The 24,821-nt window shown below is 34.7% G+C and overlaps 1 protein-coding gene and 1 long non-coding RNA gene across 3 annotated transcripts in view; one reads left to right on the plus strand and one right to left on the minus strand.

Annotated features, from left to right (window-relative positions):
- The first annotated feature begins 1,580 nt into the window (after window positions 1-1,580).
- The window catches only part of LOC146729591 (uncharacterized), a 61,993-nt gene continuing 38,752 nt past the window's right edge, over window positions 1,581-24,821 (plus strand). The window contains exons 1-4 of one of the 2 annotated variants that reach the window (XM_085494781.1): window positions 1,581-1,709; window positions 1,992-2,186; window positions 14,235-14,452; window positions 14,817-14,895. In XM_085494781.1, the coding sequence (XP_085350907.1) occupies window positions 2,145-2,186; window positions 14,235-14,452; window positions 14,817-14,895 (339 nt within the window). In that variant the 5' untranslated portion in view covers window positions 1,581-1,709; window positions 1,992-2,144. The remainder of the gene's footprint in view (window positions 1,710-1,991; window positions 2,187-14,234; window positions 14,453-14,816; window positions 14,896-24,821) is intronic. The other variant, XM_085494780.1, reaches the window with a different exon arrangement.
- LOC144344198 (uncharacterized) lies at window positions 9,817-12,091 on the minus strand. Its single transcript, XR_013419123.2, has 4 exons — window positions 12,037-12,091; window positions 11,593-11,664; window positions 10,375-10,533; window positions 9,817-10,016 (listed from the first exon to the last, which is right to left on the minus strand). It is a non-coding gene; the product is annotated as an uncharacterized LOC144344198 (long non-coding RNA).

The raw sequence follows: 24,821 nt of genomic DNA on the forward strand, positions 1-24,821 counted from the left end.
ATCTACATTAGAAATCTGTGTAACAGTGTAATTGTAAAAACCCACCATTATATGAGCTAAATAAACCTTTTGAATGTTATGGCTAGTCGTTCACTACAAACCCCTTGGTTTAATAGTTAACAGGGAGGAACAGTTCCGCATATATACCAAATACCCAGCGAATGAGCTGGGAAATATAAGGCAGTGGAAAATTTATGATAATAAAATAAAATCATTCGTCACATAGTCATTTTTAATGTAAAATTTCTTTAAATACATACTTGTTACATATGGAAAAGGGAAAATGTATACTGTAGTACCAATCAGACTAAAAACATTTTAAGAAGATTTCATGATGAATGGTGTATTCAAATAATTTACAAATTCTCATTGTTATTTCATTGCATGTCTGTGTTCATTTCAGTATTTTTTAATCTTGGAAGCGTTCTCTTGTAACATTAAAGTATATTTTATGGACGTTGTTAAGTTTTCCAAGTGTTATAGCCAAAATTCTACATTTCTTTCAAAACATTGCATGCAATGTTATTTTGTGCAAAGTATATTAAATGTTTATAATATGAGTATGCCTAGAATTGTGTATGATATAACAGTGGAAGCCGCCAAGTCTCATACGTCAATGTTACAGACAGTATTACATTTAGCAAATTTGTACAACAATATAAATTGAATTTCATTATCTAAGCGTCCCACTTTTAATCTCTATTCGTAGTCGTGTTGGTTAAGCGATTCTTTTATTGAAAGATAATTATTGTCACTATTTTGGAAAATGTTGGATTGTGTCACAGTGAGATTAATCGACCATTAATATTCAATGTAAGCTTAATGTATTTTCTATGAAATCATACGCGATATTTAGTTTGTGTGTGTTGTTTGTGTGTGTTCTTCGTATATCATGAATTTTCTCTTCTCAACTTTGAGTTCCCATTCATTGGTATAGATATGAAGTATGTTCTATGATTTCATATAGTTGTTCAGAAAAGTATTCTGAAATTAGGAAATTAAAACAACAACAGTATTTGTACTACAAAGTGGGGTTAAAACAGATATTTTAGTTCTGAGCAGTTTTTGTTCATGTTGGGGATTCAATTACTTTTGCATGCACATTGCATTTATTTCCTGTTCATCCATCAAGAAACCTACCTTAAATAGTTGAATGACAGACAAGCAGTAAAACATTGAGAAATTTAGACTTGGCTGCAGCTATAACTTTTTGAGCTACACACCTGACCACAAACTGAAATCAGCGAATGAAAAAAGCCCTCATGTGCAGTACTGTAGGACAAAGTTCATTCTAACACTCGATGTGAAATATAAACAGATTAACGAAAAGTCGTGTATTCGGTTTTCAAAATTTACATGCATGCACTTCCTCATCTAACAGAATGTTGTTTTCTATTCTATTCTATTCTATTCTATTCTATTCTATTCTATTCTATTCTATTCTATTCTATTCTATTCTATTCTATTCTATTCTATTCTATTCTATTCTATTACAATGTCACCTGTGTGTTTGTTTAAAAAATGGGTGGTGCTGTTCAAACACATGCTATTTCATCATTCTGCTAGTTCGCACTAAGTTACAAAACGACGTAGCCTTTGACCCCCAGTGCCCGGACAGAATATAAATACTCAAGAAACACGTACAATTTGTCCAGTAAGAGAACCCAGTTTAATGGTTGCACACCGTCTGAAACTATACCTCTATAACTGTAAGTAGCAGTATCGTCATGTTCGCGGTACAGCTGATATTACGAATTCGCCGTGAAATCTAAACAGTGAAACTTTTTTCAATTAGTATTTACGAGAAAAATGCAGATCATTTTGCACGTTGTCCACAGTTCGAATTACTCGTAATTATTTGCACAAATAATGTTCTTCAAAACGCTTTTCAAAGTCGGTCAACGCGATAACAAACATATATTTACTTACACGCCATTTACTCACGTGTAACTTGCAAAATATATGTATGATATATTTCTATACTATTTTAGCGCACTGTCGACGTCATCGACGTTCACTTGGGGTCTAGATACTAGATTTTATACAACATTTCAACAACCAGTCATATAATAATAATTATTGCAGACTTTCCTTCCGTCGTGGAAAACTTGTCGAGTTGAAAAGGGTTATAAGAAATTACCAAGATGTCTGATGTAAATCCGCCACCGCCGTACGCCAAGCAACAGGTAATTCTATCAAATTCCGCTTTTCCCCTTCCCAGTAATAATTATCGTATCTCGAAAATGTCAGAACTACTGTTAAACTATATGTATTGAGCAATGTAATTTGATACGTGTATGGGAGTGTGTAGGGAAACAGTGTGAATATATATTAATAATGGAATGGTGTATGTACGCTATGGATAGTTACGCAGCTAAGAGATGTGTAAATTCCACAGTAGAACAAAGGAAACGGTCGACCGTCGGGTGCATTAGGGTTTTTGTTTACCGCACCTTTATTTTCACTATACATGATCATAAATCGTTTCTACTAAACCTGTTGTTGCCATGGTCACCCGAGAGAAGGAACACAAGGAATTGCGACTACTTTTTATAACACCGATTTAAATCGCTATCTCGCCTTTTTTCAACTTATCTTTGACGGTGAATGTTTGCTTGATGAATAAATAGGGTTCTAAATTCCATCTCACATTCAGATTTACATTTATAAAACCAAACTACTTCCTGGTGACTTCATGGTACTTTGACTAGACGTCACGGGTCATATGTACGTCCGGGAGGTGAGCTAATAAAAAGGGTGGAATGTGAGTAAGTGTGACCTCAGACAGAGTAATAAATTACCCCAAGGTATAACAAGTGAATAACATATCACGACAGGCTACAGAACTGGTAAATGGTCGCTGCCAAGCAACTTATTCAGTAAAAATTAAATCTAGTGAACATATGTTTTTCCTTATATTTTACATTCAACTCATCAGAAATCAGTACAAAATTAAAATTCATATATAAAACACACAAAAAGGTTTTTTTTTCAGTGAAAATAAATTAAAGTATTTACAATAATTTGAATTGTTGATCGGGGATATGAAGTTCTAATAATCAACATTACACACAATAAAGGAACTACATTTACTACCAATATCATACCATTTACGCCCACTATCTCATATAAACTTACCTATTATAAAACAGTAGACCATCCATTACACTCTTAAATACATACTCGACCACCAAAACAATAGCGTACGAAAAAGGAAGAATGAACGGTATTGATGGAGTTGGGACCTCACTTTCTTATTAAAAGTCTTTTTTAAGAGGAAGTCACAAAAGTGTGCCTCGAGCAACTCCGGATCCTAGTTTGCGCATAGCACAATACAATATATCGGGAAACATGTGCCTCCCACTAAGTTTATGTTTTTGTCGAGCATGTTTGAGCAGAATCAGATATTGCCATTCTACAGACGTGAATAACGATTGTTGGTATGACCTACTTGTCGAAAAAACATACACGATACTTATACGACATTTATGAGCAATTCTTTTTTTTCTCTTTACACAATTTTATTTCATTTGATTACAAACATTACAGTAAACATTAATTACATATTCTTTATTCTGCGTGTAGAATTAAAGTGGCGGGTTAATGTCAACAATAAACTAAACAACTCTGAAGGTCCCCTAGTTGTTATGGCAATGGGAACTTCAAAGGAGTATGATTTTGCCCATGGGTATAGAATATTCTAGTATTGTCATTGTTTTTGTTTTGTTTTTCTTACAATCATTCGTGCATGCAGCCTATTGACAGATGACATAATTCTTTCAGAAACCTGTCCCATTAGGGGGGGGGGGTGTCGTTGTTTGACGGTGATAAGCATAAAGACCCGGATCTCCTGAAGCTTGCAATTTAAGTAGTGGTTTACCAGGCCTCAGTAAGTTTGATTGCAATGTTTCACTAAGTCACGTCCACACTTCAGAAAAAGTATTTTCACTTGTTACTTGTTTATATCTACATGGCTTGACAGTTCCTCAATTTGGATGCCAGAATAAAGGTGACTTTTCTGGCGCCGTGTCCTGCAGCAGATCCCAAGCAACGTACACAAAACACACACACCATTTTGTTTGTTTATATCAACACTAGTTATCTCGACATATTATTAATATTATTAAATCTTTGATTTATTAATAATAATCCAATATTGACAGTATACAGTTGCAATGTTCCACCCCCTAATAGTGATTAATAATAAGTAACGCATCACTTCTAGTGACCAAGAATGAGTAACGCATCACTTCTAGTAAATTACTCGCCAATTCTATTAACTGGGCAGAAGTAACGCATCGTTTCTAGTGATTAAGAATGAGTAACGCATTATTTCTAGTGATTAAGAATAAGTAACGCATCACTTCTAGTAAATTACTCACCAATTCTATTAACTGGGCAGAAGTAACGCATCATTTCTAGTGATTAAGAATGAGTAACGCATTATTTCTAGTGATTAAGAATAAGTAACGCATCACTTCTAGTGATTAAGAATGAGTAACGCATAACTTCTAGTGATTGAGAATAAGTAACGCATTATTTCTAGTGATTATGAATAAGTAACGCATCATTTCTAGTGATTAAGAATGAGTAACGCATTATTTCTAGTGACTAAGAATAAGTAACGCATCACTTCTAGTGATTAAGATTGAGTAACGCATAACTTCTAGTGATTGAGAATAAGTAACGCACCATTTCTAGTGATTAATAATAAGTAACGCATCACTTCTAGTGATTAATAATAAGTAACGCATAACTTCTAGTGATTAAGAATAAGTAACGCATCACTTCTAGTGATTAAGATTGAGTAACGCATAACTTCTAGTGATTAATAATGAGTAACGCATCATTTCTAGTGATTAATAATAAGTAACGCATCACTTCTAGTGATTAAGAATAAGTGACGCATTATTTCTAGTGATTAAGAATAAGTAACGCATCACTTCTACTGATTAAGAATAAGTAACAGATCATTTCTAGTGATAAATAATAAGTAACGCACCATTTCTAGTGATTAATAATAAGTAACGCATCACTTCTAGTGATTAATAATAAGTAACGCATAACTTCTAGTGATTAAGAATAAGTAACGCATCACTTCTAGTGATTAAGATTGAGTAACGCATAACTTCTAGTGATTAATAATGAGTAACGCATCATTTCTAGTGATTAATAAGTAACGCATCACTTTTAGTGATTAAGAATAAGTGACGCATTATTTCTAGAGATTAAGAATAAGTAACGCATCACTTCTAGTGATTGAGAATAAGTAACAGATCATTTCTAGAGTTTAAGAATAAGTAACGCATCACTTCTAGAGATTAAGAATGAGTAACGCATCACTTCTAGTGATTAAGAATAAGTAACACATCATTTCTAGTAACTCAGAATAAGTAACGCGTCATTTCTAGTGACTCAATAAGTAACGCATCATTTCTAGTGACATAAAATAAGTAACACATCATTTCTCGTGACTCGTAATAAGTTACGCATCATTCTAGTAAATCGGTATAAATAATTCGCCATTTCTAGTAACTCAGAATAAGTAACGCGTCATTTCTAGTGACTCAGAATAAGTTACGCGTCATTTCTAGTGACTCAGAATAAGTAACGCATCATTTCTAGTAACTCAGAATAAGTAACGCGTCATTTCTAGTGACTCAGAATAAGTAACACATCATTGCTAGTGACTCAGATTAAGTAACACATCATTTTAGTAAATTGGCATAAATAATTCGTCATTTCTAGTAACTCAGAATAAGTAACGCGTCATTTCTAGTGACTCAATAAGTAACGCATCATTTCTAGTGACATAAAATAAGTAACACATCATTTCTCGTGACTCGTAATAAGTTACGCATCATTCTAGTAAATCGGTATAAATAATTCGCCATTTCTAGTAACTCAGAATAAGTAACGCGTCATTTCTAGTGACTCAGAATAAGTTACGCGTCATTTCTAGTGACTCAGAATAAGTAACGCGTCATTTCTAGTGACTCAGAATAAGTAACACATCATTTCTAGTGACTTAAAATAAGTAACACATCATTTCTAGTAACTCAGAAAAAGTAACACGTCATTTCTAGTGACTCAGAATAAGTTACGCATCATTCTAGTAAATCGGCATAAATAAATCGTCATTTCTAGTAACTCTGAATAAGTAACACATCATTTCTAGTAACTCAGAATAAGTAACGCATCATTCTAGTAAATCGGCATAAACAATTCGTCATTTCTAGTAACTCAAATAAAGTTACGCATAAGCATAAGTAACGCATCATTTCTGGTAAGTTGACATAAGTAACGCATACACTCTATTACATCAATTCAAATGAATTCACACAATTCAGTGATTCAGTGCATGTAATTTTGGTTTAAAAACACAATTAGGATCCAATGTCTCACGTTCTCAAAGACGGAACTATGTCACGATCCCCCGAACGTTGCCAGAACCAATCGCAAACAAAAGTAGTCAATGAATATTCGGATTAACACCTCTGTTTTCCCCACGCTAACGAAAACATATTTTGTCTTTTGCTGACTTCCTGTTTCGGTTCGGCTTTGAGAATAAAAAAAAAACGGGAACAACTCAGTTAATAACCACCGCAAGAGGGCGTGGTGATCGACAATAAAGCGTTCAGCAATATACCTGTTTCAAGTTCACTGCCATACGACAGAAGTACGAGGGAGTATATTTTGTAGTTCGTAAGCCAATTGGCTTCAGTTTTTTAGTAAATTTACATCCACCCATGGAAACCATACAAAAGTCTCTACAAGAACTAAGATGTTATAAATGAGATGCTGAATGGTTCGTGTTACGAATATCGAATTACGAAAACTTCGACTCGGAGTTACAAAATGACCACGTTCAGAAACCAGGCACACTTTTGTAAAACCACGGACAAATAGTAACTCAATGTTCCATTAATAGTAACTACGAGTTACATTCAACATCTTTTCTTTTTCTTGTACGTCCACATTTATTAACTCGAGGTTTTCAATAAAGGTTTGAGTTCACCAATTTGTCTTATCGCCAACTACTCAATACAACATAAATCAATAAAAAAGCATACAGGTACACTAACTACATATATCTCAGGTGATTTTCTACCTTTGTATTGTTTGACAACTTTCTCTAAATAATATCCTACACAACAAACAACAAACAGAATACAACACAAAATTACAAATATGACAAACTTCTATGATGATCTTGAAAATGGTGTAAAGATGTGAATATGTATTACAATAATTTTCATTCAGATTTTACTCAAATTTTTAACAAGCATGCACAAACAACCATAGGGGTAAACAAAAACTTGGAATAAAAAGTTCTTGACTACAAAACGCAATTTAGGCAGGTCATTAATTCCAAATTTAACAGTGTTGCGCTAAATAATTATATAGAAAATATTGTAATATTTTAATCTCAGTAATTAGGAAAGCCAAAAACATATACTCATTATTAGAAAGCTTTATGAATACAAACACGACTTCAATAAGATCTGAGCGACAATAAATGATGTGCTGGAGGGTAAAGTAAAAGCTGCCAGTGCATAGAACATGGACTGACATGGTCAAATGATATCGCAGAAGTGGTATAGAATATGTTGTAACATTTGTTCATATTCAGCAAACAAAAATGATCCTGTTTACCCGAGACTCCTATTAACTCGACGTCTGCATCACCTCTCAAAATCCAAACAATTCTTAATATTCTAAACCCCTGTAAAGTATATGGTCATGGTAAAATACCGGCAAAACTTATTTCTGATGCAGCCACCGTTATCTCAAAATCCGTAACACACTATGGGATCTGGGCACATATATATATATATATTACTATACATTAATGACATATCCTCTCGTTTTTGTGACTTTCGTCTGTTTGCAGACGATTCTAATTTGTTCTATACATTTCCTGGTGACAATTATTCTGCACAATGTTGACTTAACATGTTTATCAAGGTTCAGGAGTGGTATAAAAATGACAATAAAATAATATATAACTCCTCCGTGACTAACTATATTTTATTTAAAGGAAAAAATAAACAAATTCATGTTGAGGGCACTTTCCACAATAACAGCGATGTGATTGCGAAGTTACATTATTTGTTGTTGGTATTTTAATAGACACCTAGACTGGCCAAACAGATTCATGGAGTAAACACAACTCTCATAAACAAAATAGGTCTTCTATTTAGATTAAGACATTTTTTCCCAGACTTATTCTCACTTTACTACATTTTTTATTCAACCAAACATTTTATATGGTTGTAAGTGTGGCGAAGCACAGAAAATGGCCACCGCGCCATTACTTTTAAGACATTCTGCATAGCCATTCAAAACAATAATAATACTGCACGTAATATTACAATCTACCTTCATATATGACGTCATACATCTACTTCAAATTATCTACTTATCACAACTATAACACTAGACAGACTAAATAAATGTAATCACTTTATTCCAAGTGAAAACTCTACTACAGGTAAATGCTGTGCAATTGCCACCAACAACAAATTACAACTTTCTAGAGATACTTTTTGTAAAACCCTAAAATTCTCTTTTTGGGAAATCATTTTGACCTGGGCTTAGGTCGGTTTTGACATGCTATTTCCGACTCCTACTACATACCTGTCCATTATTTATGTATTCACTATTTATGTTATTATATAATTATATTGTATTATTATTACAAAATGGCCATGTTTTTTAAAATAACATCTTTGTAACTCGACGTTGGTATTAGCCCGAACACATCTTGTAAATTATTTTTTGTCTAACTTCATTGCTTGTGTATGAACGATGCAAAACACGTAACGTAGATCACGGTCGTGGACAGGCTCAACTTGCTCGACACAAAACGAAAGTTGAAATTGTAAAATACCAGCCTAAAACTGCATATTCCTCCTGAACGGAAGTGCATCAAAATCGATTGGATCCTCTCCCATTCGCATATATAGTAGCTAAACAACCATAGTATTGTTGCTGTTTCCATATACATCTCAATAATACAATCGTTATGGAAACTAATAAATGGGGTTCTTTAACCCAATTCCAACGCCCAGGGCTACTGGCAAATCAACAATACGATTTTGAGTTGACCTTTTCATTCAGAGTCCATGGAACTGTTCAACACATTTGTTCTCAAGTGCACTCTGTTACATTATAATTAATTAAGGGCTTGGGATTTGTTGTTTGGGCATAGACCTTAGACCTAAGGTTTAGGGAAGGTGAAACTTTATAGAAAACTTTCATGGAAATGCGTGTATCAGATTTGAAACAAGCGGGGGGGGGGGGGGGGGCTAAAAACCAGCAAAGTACGGAATTGGGAAATATGTGCGTTAGGGGACCGTGGTCTTGTGCTCAGTAGCAGGAACTATATAAACGGATTTAAACGAAATGACCAACGGAATTATTTGATAAACCTAACATTTTGTCTGCCATTGTTATTTTCAATGCGGTGGTCGTGTTCGTGTTCGAAATTCATGTAAATAAACAATGTATTTTTCACACCTTGTCATCATGAATTCCACATCGAACAAGGACGCGGCGCGATGACCACCGCGCTTTAACTTTCAATTGTTTTAGTTGGTATAGGGTATGCGTTAATTCCATGTATTGTTAAATAAAATGGCAATAACTTGAACTGCATTGTACAACAATGGGATATATTACAGTAGATGAGTTGCAAACTAATCTAACCAATATAATAATGACAAGTTGATGGGAGTGGTCATATCCCGTATACTAGTATGTTTGGCGAATCCAAACTGGAAGTCGGTCGCAGGAATGCAAAAATCACATCAGTTGTTGTGCTTGGTAATCATATCTATTTATTCCTTAAACTACGGTAAATATTTGAAGAATGGCAAAGACTTCGTAGCAAATGTATCAAAAAATAAATGACGTCACTCGGTGTATTTGTCTAATCAGTACGTTCTTGTAGTCAGGTCAAAGGCCATAGCGAGCCAGGTCGGTTCGTCAGTATTCGTCTACTTACACGGCGCCTATAATACAAAAAAAAACACACATACAGTATCAACACATTAATGGGTTACTTTAATTACTCGTTTATGCAATTAATAACTCTTCCGTATTGTACAGTTACGCCAATGTAGTGAGAAAGGGTTTTATGTTCACTTTGACAACGTAAGAGTGAACGATAATCACCAGAGCAAACGGAGTGGCCATGATAGAAGGTTTGCCCACTGTGTATTGAACAGAAAACACACACAAACTGCTACCTGAGTTATGAGCACATATTCGGATCACCTCCAGGTTACGAGATTCTATTTCAATATAAAGGCTATTTCAAGCGACTGTGACTTATTAGGACAAAAGTTACTAATTTTATTTGTCACTTACATATAGGGCAATTATTGGGTTTGTCACAGATAAAGTAACCACTGCAGTCATCTGGCATCACCGAGTTACCGATCATTGCTCTGAAAATCTTTCCTGACGCATGCTTGTCGAAATCCAGGTTTACGTTGAACGTCAATTCGTAATCTTCTAGACCCGGAGCTTTAAAATAACAAAATATTGTGTGTTAGCGTGGAAAATGGTTTGCGTCGTGGCGTAGAGCTACAAGTGTTGCTGTTTAATGAGTGGAGTAAACATTCGAATTTAAAGCGCGGTGGTCGTCGCGCAGCGCGTCTTCGAATTTCATGTAAATAAACAATGTATTAATACACGCGTTGTATACGTCGCTATGAGTCCCATATCGAACAGGCCCTTTAATATAGAAGGCTACTTATAAACATGTTGTTCTAGAATTATACGCTTTTGTGCTAAAACGTTGGAGGTTACCACAAATGACTTGAATACTGTAAAACATGTTAAAAAAGCGACATGCAATTTTAGCGAATTGTGGTAAAATGACGAATCTCTCTTGTCATTGTATATTTTTTGTTTTCACAATACTCTTCCGTCGCGTGTCAAAACACATCCGCAGTTATGACCTCCTATAAAAAGGAAAGGAAAACTGTCAAGTGTAATTAAGAAGCACCGCAGATTTTTATGTTCCAGATTATTGCATACAAATCCCCAAACCTTGGCCATTTTGAATTTATAATAAAGTCAATTGCGACATCTTGAATTAGCGAATCAGTTCTTTCGCTACATTCACTAAAAATACATGCTCGCGAAAAAGACATGTTTTACAGTATGTCGCTCAATGGTGAAATAGGTATCTCAATGATGAATAGTTTCCATGGTGACATGATTATAGTATATATCGTGATGACACAGATGAGTTACGAAGTATACGATCACCAGTTCACATATCCCAAAATGAGTGCCACGTGGCTACATATTTCTTTTACGTTTTTTTATTTTGGGGTTATTTATATCTAACATCTAATCAAATATCTAACATTTACAAATCACGGTATGATTAGGTGAAACAAAATGGCGGACGCGATGACTCACTCTGACAAAAACCTCACGTGATCCCCAAACCCGTAAATTTTATGAATTGCCCGCAAAAAACGTCGTGTTCTTCTGTTAAAAATGACAGGAGCCAAAAAAAAAAAGAAAAAAAAGAATAGAGACAGAAGATAAGAAATCAAAATTTGTTTTTACCATTTTCTTGGGTATAAGCATATCCAATAAAACACATCAGGAGCAGTGCACACGTGAGTTTCATCTTGTCAGCTTTGAAAAGAATAACATGTGTATTATTTTTATAACGAACAAATTATTTTATTGGTTAGGAAAGCGTATTAAGTTATATCGAGATCAATGGCCTACGTACGATACGGGATATCAAGAAAAGCAACGAAACATGTCTTCACGGACGTGCAATATGGTTTCACTATAATTGTAAACTGTATTGAAACAAATACATCCGAACACTATGACAATACTTGAATCCTTAGGACTTAATAATCAAAATACACGGCTCTGAGAAATACACTAAACTGAGTAATTGAATCAACACCGCGATGAAACAGAAAATTTCAGTGACTCTATCAAAAGAGATGAGAACGCTAAACATTCAAAATAAACTAAAACATTTCCACTCACCGTTCTGGATACTGTAATTGGTGTTGAATGCTATTTCTCTGTGTGTCTGCGTCTGTTTTTATAGTCTCTAGTTGCGTGAGATGACGAAGACGAGTGATAGTGTTCAGATTAATTGTTTATTACGTATTAGTTATAACTATTGAGCCGTAAATTTAATAACTCATTTAAAACTAATAATCGATAAATTACAAACACTCAACTTTATGACCATGATAGATTCACCGCGATAGCATATACAGTTGAACTATATCGGTGGTGGTGGTGGTAGTGGGGGGGGGGGTACTACGTGTGTACACGTGGATCACTGTTTCCTTGTTGGCAAAGGGCAGTGATTTTGTATTAGTTTTAGCCTGCTGGTCAACTGATCGTTATTTCGTAATGTGGATCGCAATAAGTATTACCGAAAGCTTTCTGCGTATGGATTTTTAAAATGTTTAGGTCTGAAACCAAATCTCATAACATTTCCAAAAGTCATGCTTTATTTATATCAGTACTTATAATTAATTGTTTTTGTTAATGACAATCTAAGAAAGACAACCGAATTTGCAAATTAATCACGTGCATTTGGCGATAACATCTAGTCAAGCAGAAATCATGGTAAATTCAGCGAATTTAACACAATATTTTCATCAGTTTTGAAAGTATTTGTTGATCAATCCTAAACTTTGATATTTTGAGCCTATACAGAAGAAAACACACACATACACTAAGCTTTTGCATATATAGGATTCATTGAACTGAACTTGTGTTCAAACTTATAACCGTTCGAATGAGGCAGTATAGTGTCCGGACGTAATCAATGTGTCTGACACTGCAGGTCATACGCTGGTTCACTGTCAATGTGTACGCCATTTTGAATTCCGGGTCAGGCAATGAACTGCATTTAAAAATTCGTCATCGTGGCAAAAAGGCTAATTGTTATTTATTAAAAAAAGGCTTCAAAACGTTTGTTTACAGGATTGAAACCATCGCACAGATAATTTCAAACTGTCTAATTTTACACATTTTTTTGGTTTTACAATTTATAAAATGGAGGGGGGGGATTTTTTTTGAAAACGACAATCCCCATTCCTTACGATACCTTCAGTTCTCTCGTTTTTGTGAATATTTTTGTCAATTCAGGTAAAATGTTATATTTTACTACTTCTTAAAAATGACTTGCTTATTATTAAATGCCGTCATGGTCGAATGCGTTGTTCTGAATGACACGTATTGCATAGATAATTTACGAAATACTGCGGTATCATATAAAAGAGTTTGTTCATTCAAATTGTTTTCGGCAAAATAAAAAAGAAATTGTTCATATTTCGGTCTGGCTTACCGATGAATATCCACGCACGCACTCAATGTATTAGTTCGCGTTCAATCTCTCATGAGTGGTTATTATTATTATCCATACACACGAAATCATTGTTATCGAATAATAACAATCATAGAATATGATGAAAGACGAAGTAATATTCCCCCCCCCCCAAATACATGAAGTAGCATGTCGTATGCGTTCAGGTAATTTGGTTGGGAATCCAATGTCCGTATGTCTAAAACCACAATCATAGGTGAGTTCTGAGAACCAGGTTCAGTAATGCTCTCGTTGTATGTACACTAACACACATTTTAACCGAACATAAAAAACTAAGATGAATGAATGAATAAAGAGAGGGAGGCATGAATGAGTGGGTGGAAGAATGGGAGCTTAAATGAATGAATGAATGTTTGAAACTCAGAATTGTATTTTACTTACTTCACAATTTGGGATTTAGCTAGTGAGCTTGATTTCTAATTACATTCCACTAGTTTTGGCCAACTATTGCAAAAGTCATTGCAATAACAGAGCAACCCAACGTGTGTAGACTATATACAGATCTACTGAAGACAACATACGCGCATCTCAGTAATCTTTGCTTAACGGTATTGCAAGGCGAACGTTATTGATTAAACATATACATTTAGGCAAGTCGTGGTTAGAAACTACTGCGTATTTTTTCCATCTTATTTCGTGACAAGATCCTCTCCCTTACATTACACGACTTACATTACATTATTATTAATGAATGAATGAATGAATGAATGAATGAATGAATGAATGAATGAATGAATGAATGAATGAATTGGTGTAAATCATTGCCGAGTCACACATAAATTGGATTATATCTATCTGTAAATTTGTACAATTTTTCATCATACATCAACTGTTCCAGGGCCACAGCCCACCACCACAGCAAGGTCATCCACCACCACAGCAAGGTTACCCACCACCACAACAAGGTTACCCACCACCACAACAAGGCTACCCACCACCACAGCAAGGCTACTACCCACCACCACAGCAGCAGCAAATGGGCATGATGTCTAACAATACTGTTGTAGTAGCTGCAGCAGCTCCTGCACCTCAAACAACAATCATACAAACTCAGCAGTAAGTAACAACCAGAATACTAGAAACACAGTTATAATACGTTGTGTAGTTCCTGTATCCCAGACAACTATCATCACCACCAAGATATATATAATGTATTGATTAATATAGTGATAACACAGATGTAGCAGGTGTAGTTCCTTTACCAAAGTATATATGCCTAAAGCATCTATAATACTGCACGAGGAAGAAATTGTTGGTCCATATCCAATATATATCAGACACACAAAAAAAACATTATGTGAGTTTGATAGCTTTGCTTCAGCGTCTATTTATAGTAAATGTGTTATTATAATTACAGTGATATCTATTTATAGTAAATGTGTTATTATAATTACAGTGATATATTCTATATTAATTGCAGGAAACGAGGAGTGAACCATTGTTTACATTGTGTTATAACATTCTTCTTCTTTCCATGGATAATTGTATGGATTATCTTGGTAAGTACTCATTTTTTAATTAACCATTTAAGGTAATATCACTTACACTTAGTATATATACCTCAGTTAAGGTTTGCACTGTGTATACATATACCTCAGTTATGGTTTGCACTGTGTATACATATACCTCAGTTATGGTTAGCACTGTGTATACATATATCTCAGTTATGGTTTGCACTGTGTATACATATACCTCAGTTATGGTTAGCACTGTGTATACATATACCTCAGTTATGGTTTGCACTGTGTATACATATACCTCAGTTATGGTTAGCACTGTGTATACATATATCTCAGTTATGGTTTACACTGTGTATACATATACATCAGTTATGGTTTGCACTGAGTATACATATACCTCAGTTATGGTTAGCACTATGTATACATATACCTCAGTTATGGTTAGCACTGTGTATACATATACATCAGTTAAGGTTTGCACTGTGTATACATATACCTCAGTTATGGTTAGCACTGTGTATTCATATACCTCAGTTATGGTTTGCACTGTGTATACATATACCTCAGTAATAGTTAGCACTGTGTATACATATACCTCAGTTATGGTTAGCACTGTGTATAAATATACCTCAGTTATGGTTTGCACTGTGTATGCATATACCTCAGTTATGGTTTGCACTGTGTATACATGTACCTCAGTTATGGTTTACACTGTGTATACATATACCTCAGTTATGGTTTGCACTGTATATACATATACCTCAGTTATGGTTTGCACTGTGTATACATATACCTCAGAAATAGTTAGCACTGTGTATACATATACCTCAGTTATGGTTAGCACTGTGTATACATATACCTCAGTTATGGTTAGCACTGTGTATACATATACATCAGTTAAGGTTTACACTGTGTATACATATACCTCAGTTGTGGTTAGCACTGTGTATACATATACCTCAGTTATGGTTTGCACTGTGTATACATATACCTCAGTTATGGTTAGCACTGTGTATACATATACATCAGTTGTGGTTAGCACTGTGTATACATATACCTCAGTTATGGTTAGCACTGTGTATACATATACCTCAGTTATGGTTAGCACTGTGTATACATATACCTCAGTTATGGTTTGCACTATGTATACATATACATCAGTTAAGGTTTACACTGTGTATACATATACATCAGTTAAGGTTTACACTGTGTATACATATACCTCAGTTATGGTTTGCACTGTGTATACATATACCTCAGTTAAGGTTTACACTGTGTATACATATACCTCAGTTAAGGTTTACACTGTGTATACATATACCTCAGTTAAGGTTTACACTGTGTATACATATACCTCAGTTAAGGTTTACACTGTATATACATATACCTCAGTTATGGTTTGCACTGTGTATACATATACCTCAGTTATGGTTAGCACTGTGTATACATATACCTCAGTTATGGTTAGCACTGTGTATACATATACCTTAGTTATGGTTTGCACTGTGTATACATATACCTCAGTTAAGGTTTACACTGTGTATACATATACCTCAGTTATGGTTAGCACTGTGTATACATATACATCAGTTAAGGTTTACACTGTGTATACATATACCTCAGTTAAGGTTTGCACTGTGTATACATATACCTCAGTTATGGTTTGCACTGTGTATACATATACCTCATTTATGGTTAGCACTGTGTATACATATACCTCAGTTATGGTTAGCACTGTGTGTACATATACCTCAGTTATGGTTTACACTGTGTATACATATACCTCAGTTATGGTTAGCACTGTGTATACATATACCTCAGTTATGGTTAGCACTGTGTATACATATACCTCAGTTATGGTTTACACTGTGTATACATATACCTCAGTTATGGTTTGCACTGTGTATACATATACCTCAGTTAAGGTTTACACTGTGTATACATATACCTCAGTTATGGTTAGCACTGTGTATACATATACCTCAGTTATGGTTTACACTGTGTATACATATACCTCAGTCAAGGTTTACACTGTGTATACATATACCTCAGTTAAGGTTTACACTGTGTATACATATACCTCAGTTAAGGTTTACACTGTGTATACATATACCTCAGTTATGGTTTGCACTGTGTATACATATACCTCAGTTATGGTTAGCACTGTGTATACATATACCTCAGTTATGGTTAGCACTGTGTATACATATACCTCACTTATGGTTTGCACTGTGTATACATATACCTCAGTTAAGGTTTACACTGTGTATACATATACCTCAGTTATGGTTAGCACTGTGTATACATATACATCAGTTAAGGTTTACACTGTGTATACATATACCTCAGTTAAGGTTTGCACTGTGTATACATATACCTCAGTTATGGTTTGCACTGTGTATACATATACCTCAGTTATGGTTTGCACTGTGTATACATATACCTCAGTTATGGTTTGCACTGTGTATACATATACCTCACTTATGGTTAGCACTGTGTATACATATACCTCAGTTATGGTTAGCACTGTGTATACATATACCTCAGTTATGGTTTGCACTGTGTATACATATACCTCAGTTATGGTTTACACTGTGTATACATATACCTCAGTTATGGTTAGCACTGTGTATACATATACCTCAGTTATGGTTAGCACTGTGTATACATATACCTCAGTTATGGTTTGCACTGTGTATACATATACCTCAGTTAAGGTTTGCACTGTGTATACATATACCTCAGTTATGGTTTGCACTGAGTATACATATACCTCAGTTAAGGTTTGCACTGTGTATACATATACCTCAGTTATGGTTAGCACTGTATATACATATACCTCAGTTATGGTTAGCACTGTGTATACATATATCTCAGTTAAGGTTTACAATGTGTATAGATATACCTCAGTTATGGTTAGCACTGTGTATACATATACCTCAGTTATGGTTTGCACTGTGTATACATATACCTCAGTTATGGTTTGCACTGTGTATACATATACCTTAGTTAAGGTTTGCACTGTGTATACATATACCTCAGTTATGGTTAGCACTGTGTATAAATATACCTCAGTTATGGTTTGCACTGTGTATGCATATACCTCAGTTATGGTTTGCACTGTGTATACATGTACCTCAGTTATGGTTTACACTGTGTATACATATACCTCAGTTATGGTTTGCACTGTATATACATATACCTCAGTTATGGTTTGCACTGTGTATACATATACCTCAGAAATAGTTAGCACTGTGTATACATATACCTCAGTTATGGTTAGCACTGTGTATACATATACCTCAGTTATGGTTAGCACTGTGTATACATATACATCAGTTAAGGTTTACACTGTGTATACATATACCTCAGTTGTGGTTAGCACTGTGTATACATATACCTCAGTTATGGTTTGCACTGTGTATACATATACCTCAGTTATGGTTAGCACTGTGTATACATATACATCAGTTATGGTTTACACTGTGTATACATATACCTCAGTTATGGTTAGCACTGTGTATACATATACATCAGTTATGGTTTGCACTGTGTATACATATACCTCAGTTATGGTTAGCACTGTGTATACATATACCTCAGTTATGGTTAGCACTGTGTATACATATACCTCAGTTATGGTTTGCACTATGTATACATATACATCAGTTAAGGTTTACACTGTGTATACATATACATCAGTTAAGGTTTACACTGTGTATACATATACCTCAGTTATGGTTTGCACTGTGTATACATATACCTCAGTTAAGGTTTACACTGTGTATACATATACCTCAGTTAAGGTTTACACTGTGTATACATATACCTCAGTTAAGGTTTACACTGTGTATACATATACCTCAGTTAAGGTTTACACTGTATATACATATACCTCAGTTATGGTTTGCACTGTGTATACATATACCTCAGTTATGGTTAGCACTGTGTATACATATACCTCAGTTATGGTTAGCACTGTGTATACATATACCTTAGTTATGGTTTGCACTGTGTATACATATACCTCAGTTAAGGTTTACACTGTGTATACATATACCTCAGTTATGGTTAGCACTGTGTATACATATACATCAGTTAAGGTTTACACTGTGTATACATATACCTCAGTTAAGGTTTGCACTGTGTATACATATACCTCAGTTATGGTTTGCACTGTGTATACATATACCTCATTTATGGTTAGCACTGTGTATACATATACCTCAGTTATGGTTAGCACTGTGTATACATATACCTCAGTTATGGTTTACACTGTGTATACATATACCTCAGTTATGGTTAGCACTGTGTATACATATACCTCAGTTATGGTTAGCACTGTGTATACATATACCTCAGTTATGGTTTACACTGTGTATACATATACCTCAGTTATGGTTTGCACTGTGTATACATATACCTCAGTTAAGGTTTACACTGTGTATACATATACCTCAGTTATGGTTAGCACTGTGTATACATATAACTCAGTTATGGTTTACACTGTGTATACATATACCTCAGTTAAGGTTTACACTGTGTATACATATACCTCAGTTAAGGTTTACACTGTGTATACATATACCTCAGTTAAGGTTTACACTGTGTATACATATACCTCAGTTATGGTTTGCACTGTGTATACATATACCTCAGTTATGGTTAGCACTGTGTATACATATACCTCAGTTATGGTTAGCACTGTGTATACATATACCTCACTTATGGTTTGCACTGTGTATACATATACCTCTGTTAAGGTTTACACTGTGTATACATATACCTCAGTTATGGTTAGCACTGTGTATACATATACATCAGTTAAGGTTTACACTGTGTATACATATACCTCAGTTATGGTTTGCACTGTGTATACATATACCTCAGTTATGGTTTGCACTGTGTATACATATACCTCAGTTATGGTTTGCACTGTGTATACATATACCTCACTTATGGTTAGCACTGTGTATACATATACCTCAGTTATGGTTAGCACTGTGTATACATATACCTCAGTTATGGTTTGCACTGTGTATACATATACCTCAGTTATGGTTTACACTGTGTATACATATACCTCAGTTATGGTTAGCACTGTGTATACATATACCTCAGTTATGGTTAGCACTGTGTATACATATACCTCAGTTATGGTTTGCACTGTGTATACATATACCTCAGTTAAGGTTTGCACTGTGTATACATATACCTCAGTTATGGTTTGCACTGAGTATACATATACCTCAGTTAAGGTTTGCACTGTGTATACATATACCTCAGTTATGGTTAGCACTGTATATACATATACCTCAGTTATGGTTAGCACTGTGTATACATATATCTCAGTTAAGGTTTACAATGTGTATAGATATACCTCAGTTATGGTTAGCACTGTGTATACATATACCTCAGTTATGGTTTGCACTGTGTATACATATACCTCAGTTATGGTTTGCACTGTGTATACATATACCTTAGTTAAGGTTTGCACTGTGTATACATATACCTTAGTTAAGGTTTACACTGTGTATACATATACCTCAGTTATGGTTTGCACTGTGTATACATATACCTCAGTTATGGTTTGCACTGTGTATACATATACATCAGTTATGGTTTACACTGTGTATACATATACCTTAGTTAAGGTTTACACTGTGTATACATATACCTCAGTTATGGTTTGCACTGTGTATACATATACCTCAGTTATGGTTTACACTGTGTATACATATACCTCAGTTATGGTTTGCACTGTGTATGCATATACCTCAGTTATGGTTAGCACTGTGTATACATATACCTCAGTTATGGTTTACACTGTGTATACATATACCTCAGTTATGGTTTGCACTGTGTATACATATACCTCAGTTATGGTTAGCACTGTGTATACATATACCTCAGTTATTGTTTGCACTGTGTATACATGTACCTCAGTTATGGTTAGCACTGTGTATACATATACCTCAGTTATGGTTAGCACTGTGTATACATATACCTCAGTTATGGTTTGCACTGTGTATACATATACCTCAGTTAAGGTTTGCACTGTGTATACATATACCTCAGTTATGGTTTGCACTGAGTATACATATACCTCAGTTAAGGTTTGCACTGTGTATACATATACCTCAGTTATGGTTAGCACTGTATATACATATACCTCAGTTATGGTTAGCACTGTGTATACATATATCTCAGTTAAGGTTTACAATGTGTATAGATATACCTCAGTTATGGTTAGCACTGTGTATACATATACCTCAGTTATGGTTTGCACTGTGTATACATATACCTCAGTTATGGTTTGCACTGTGTATACATATACCTTAGTTAAGGTTTGCACTGTGTATACATATACCTTAGTTAAGGTTTACACTGTGTATACATATACCTCAGTTATGGTTTGCACTGTGTATACATATACCTCAGTTATGGTTTGCACTGTGTATACATATACATCAGTTATGGTTTACACTGTGTATACATATACCTTAGTTAAGGTTTACACTGTGTATACATATACCTCAGTTATGGTTTGCACTGTGTATACATATACCTCAGTTATGGTTTACACTGTGTATACATATACCTCAGTTATGGTTTGCACTGTGTATGCATATACCTCAGTTATGGTTAGCACTGTGTATACATATACCTCAGTTATGGTTTACACTGTGTATACATATACCTCAGTTATGGTTTGCACTGTGTATACATATACCTCAGTTATGGTTAGCACTGTGTATACATATACCTCAGTTATGGTTTGCACTGTGTATACATGTACCTCAGTTATGGTTAGCACTGTGTATACATATACCTCAGTTATGGTTAGCACTGTGTATACATATACCTCAGTTATGGTTTGCACTGTGTATACATATACCTCAGTTATGGTTTGCACTGTGTATACATATACCTCAGTTATGGTTAGTACTGTGTATACATATACCTCAGTTATGGTTTGCACTGTGTATACATATACCTCAGTTATGGTTAGCACTGTGTATACATATACCTCAGTTATGGTTTGCACTGTGTATACATATACCTCAGTAATAGTTAGCACTGTGTATACATATACCTCAGTTATGGTTAGCACTGTGTATAAATATACCTCAGTTATGGTTAGCACTGTGTATACATATACCTCAGTTATGGTTTGCACTGTGTATACATGTACCTCAGTTATGGTTAGCACTGTGTATACATTTACCTCAGTTATGGTTAGCACTGTGTATACATATACCTCAGTTATGGTTTGCTCTGTGTATACATATACCTCAGTTATAGTTTGCACTGTGTATACATATACCTCAGTTATGGTTAGTATTGTGTATACATATACCTCAGTTATGGTTTGCACTGTGTATACATATACATCAGTTATGGTTTACACTGTGTATACATATACCTTAGTTAAGGTTTACACTGTGTATACATATACCTCAGTTATGGTTTGCACTGTGTATACATATACCTCAGTTATGGTTTACACTGTGTATACATATACCTCAGTTATGGTTTGCACTGTGTATGCATATACCTCAGTTATGGTTAGCACTGTGTATACATATACCTCAGTTATGGTTTACACTGTGTATACATATACCTCAGTTATGGTTTGCACTGTGTATACATATACCTCAGTTATGGTTAGCACTGTGTATACATATACCTCAGTTATGGTTTGCACTGTGTATACATGTACCTCAGTTATGGTTAGCACTGTGTATACATATACCTCAGTTATGGTTAGCACTGTGTATACATATACCTCAGTTATGGTTTGCACTGTGTATACATATACCTCAGTTAAGGTTTGCACTGTGTATACATATACCTCAGTTATGGTTTGCACTGAGTATACATATACCTCAGTTAAGGTTTGCACTGTGTATACATATACCTCAGTTATGGTTAGCACTGTATATACATATACCTCAGTTATGGTTAGCACTGTGTATACATATATCTCAGTTAAGGTTTACAATGTGTATAGATATACCTCAGTTATGGTTAGCACTGTGTATACATATACCTCAGTTATGGTTTGCACTGTGTATACATATACCTCAGTTATGGTTTGCACTGTGTATACATATACCTTAGTTAAGGTTTGCACTGTGTATACATATACCTCAGTTATGGTTAGCACTGTGTATAAATATACCTCAGTTATGGTTTGCACTGTGTATGCATATACCTCAGTTATGGTTTGCACTGTGTATACATGTACCTCAGTTATGGTTTACACTGTGTATACATATACCTCAGTTATGGTTTGCACTGTATATACATATACCTCAGTTATGGTTTGCACTGTGTATACATATACCTTAGTTAAGGTTTACACTGTGTATACATATACCTCAGTTATGGTTTGCACTGTGTATACATATACCTCAGTTATGGTTTGCACTGTGTATACATATACATCAGTTATGGTTTACACTGTGTATACATATACCTTAGTTAAGGTTTACACTGTGTATACATATACCTCAGTTATGGTTTGCACTGTGTATACATATACCTCAGTTATGGTTTACACTGTGTATACATATACCTCAGTTATGGTTTGCACTGTGTATGCATATACCTCAGTTATGGTTAGCACTGTGTATACATATACCTCAGTTATGGTTTGCACTGTGTATACATATACCTCAGTTATGGTTTGCACAGTGTATACATATACCTCAGTTATGGTTAGTACTGTGTATACATATACCTCAGTTATGGTTTGCACTGTGTATACATATACCTCAGTTATGGTTAGCACTGTGTATACATATACCTCAGTTATGGTTTGCACTGTGTATACATATACCTCAGTAATAGTTAGCACTGTGTATACATATACCTCAGTTATGGTTAGCACTGTGTATAAATATACCTCAGTTATGGTTAGCACTGTGTATACATATACCTCAGTTATGGTTTGCACTGTGTATACATATACCTCAGTTATGGTTTGCACTGTGTATACATATACATCAGTTATGGTTAGCACTGTGTATACATATACCTCAGTTATGGTTTGCATTGTGTATACATATACCTCAGAAATAGTTAGCACTGTGTATACATATACCTCAGTTATGGTTAGCAATGTGTATACATATACCTCAGTTATGGTTAGCACTGTGTATACATATACCTCAGTTATGGTTTGCACTGTGTATACATATACCTCAGTTATGGTTTGCACTGTGTATACATATACATCAGTTAAGGTTTACACTGTGTATACATATACCTCAGTTAAGGTTTGCACTGTGTATACATATACCTCAGTTATGGTTTGAACTGAGTATACATATACCTCAGTTAAGGTTTGCACTGTGTATACATATACCTCAGTTATGGTTAGCACTGTATATACATATACCTCAGTTATGGTTAGCACTGTGTATACATATATCTCAGTTAAGGTTTACAATGTGTATAGATATACCTCAGTTATGGTTAGCACTTTGTATACATATACCTCAGTTATGGTTTGCACTGTGTATACATATACCTCAGTTATGGTTTGCACTGTGTATACATATACCTTAGTTAAGGTTTGCACTGTGTATACATATACCTTAGTTAAGGTTTACACTGTGTATACATATACCTCAGTTATGGTTTGCACTGTGTATACATATACCTCAGTTATGGTTTGCACTGTGTATACATATACATCAGTTATGGTTTACACTGTGTATACATATACCTTAGTTAAGGTTTACACTGTGTATACATATACCTCAGTTATGGTTTGCACTGTGTATACATATACCTCAGTTATGGTTTACACTGTGTATACATATACCTCAGTTATGGTTTGCACTGTGTATGCATATACCTCAGTTATGGTTTGCACTGTGTATACATATACCTCAGTTATGGTTTACACTGTGTATACATATACCTCAGTTATGGTTTGCACTGTGTATACATAT

This window comes from Saccoglossus kowalevskii, chromosome 21, assembly GCF_978046115.1.
Source record: "Saccoglossus kowalevskii chromosome 21, keSacKowa6.1, whole genome shotgun sequence".
Lineage (NCBI taxonomy): Eukaryota > Metazoa > Hemichordata > Enteropneusta > Harrimaniidae > Saccoglossus > Saccoglossus kowalevskii.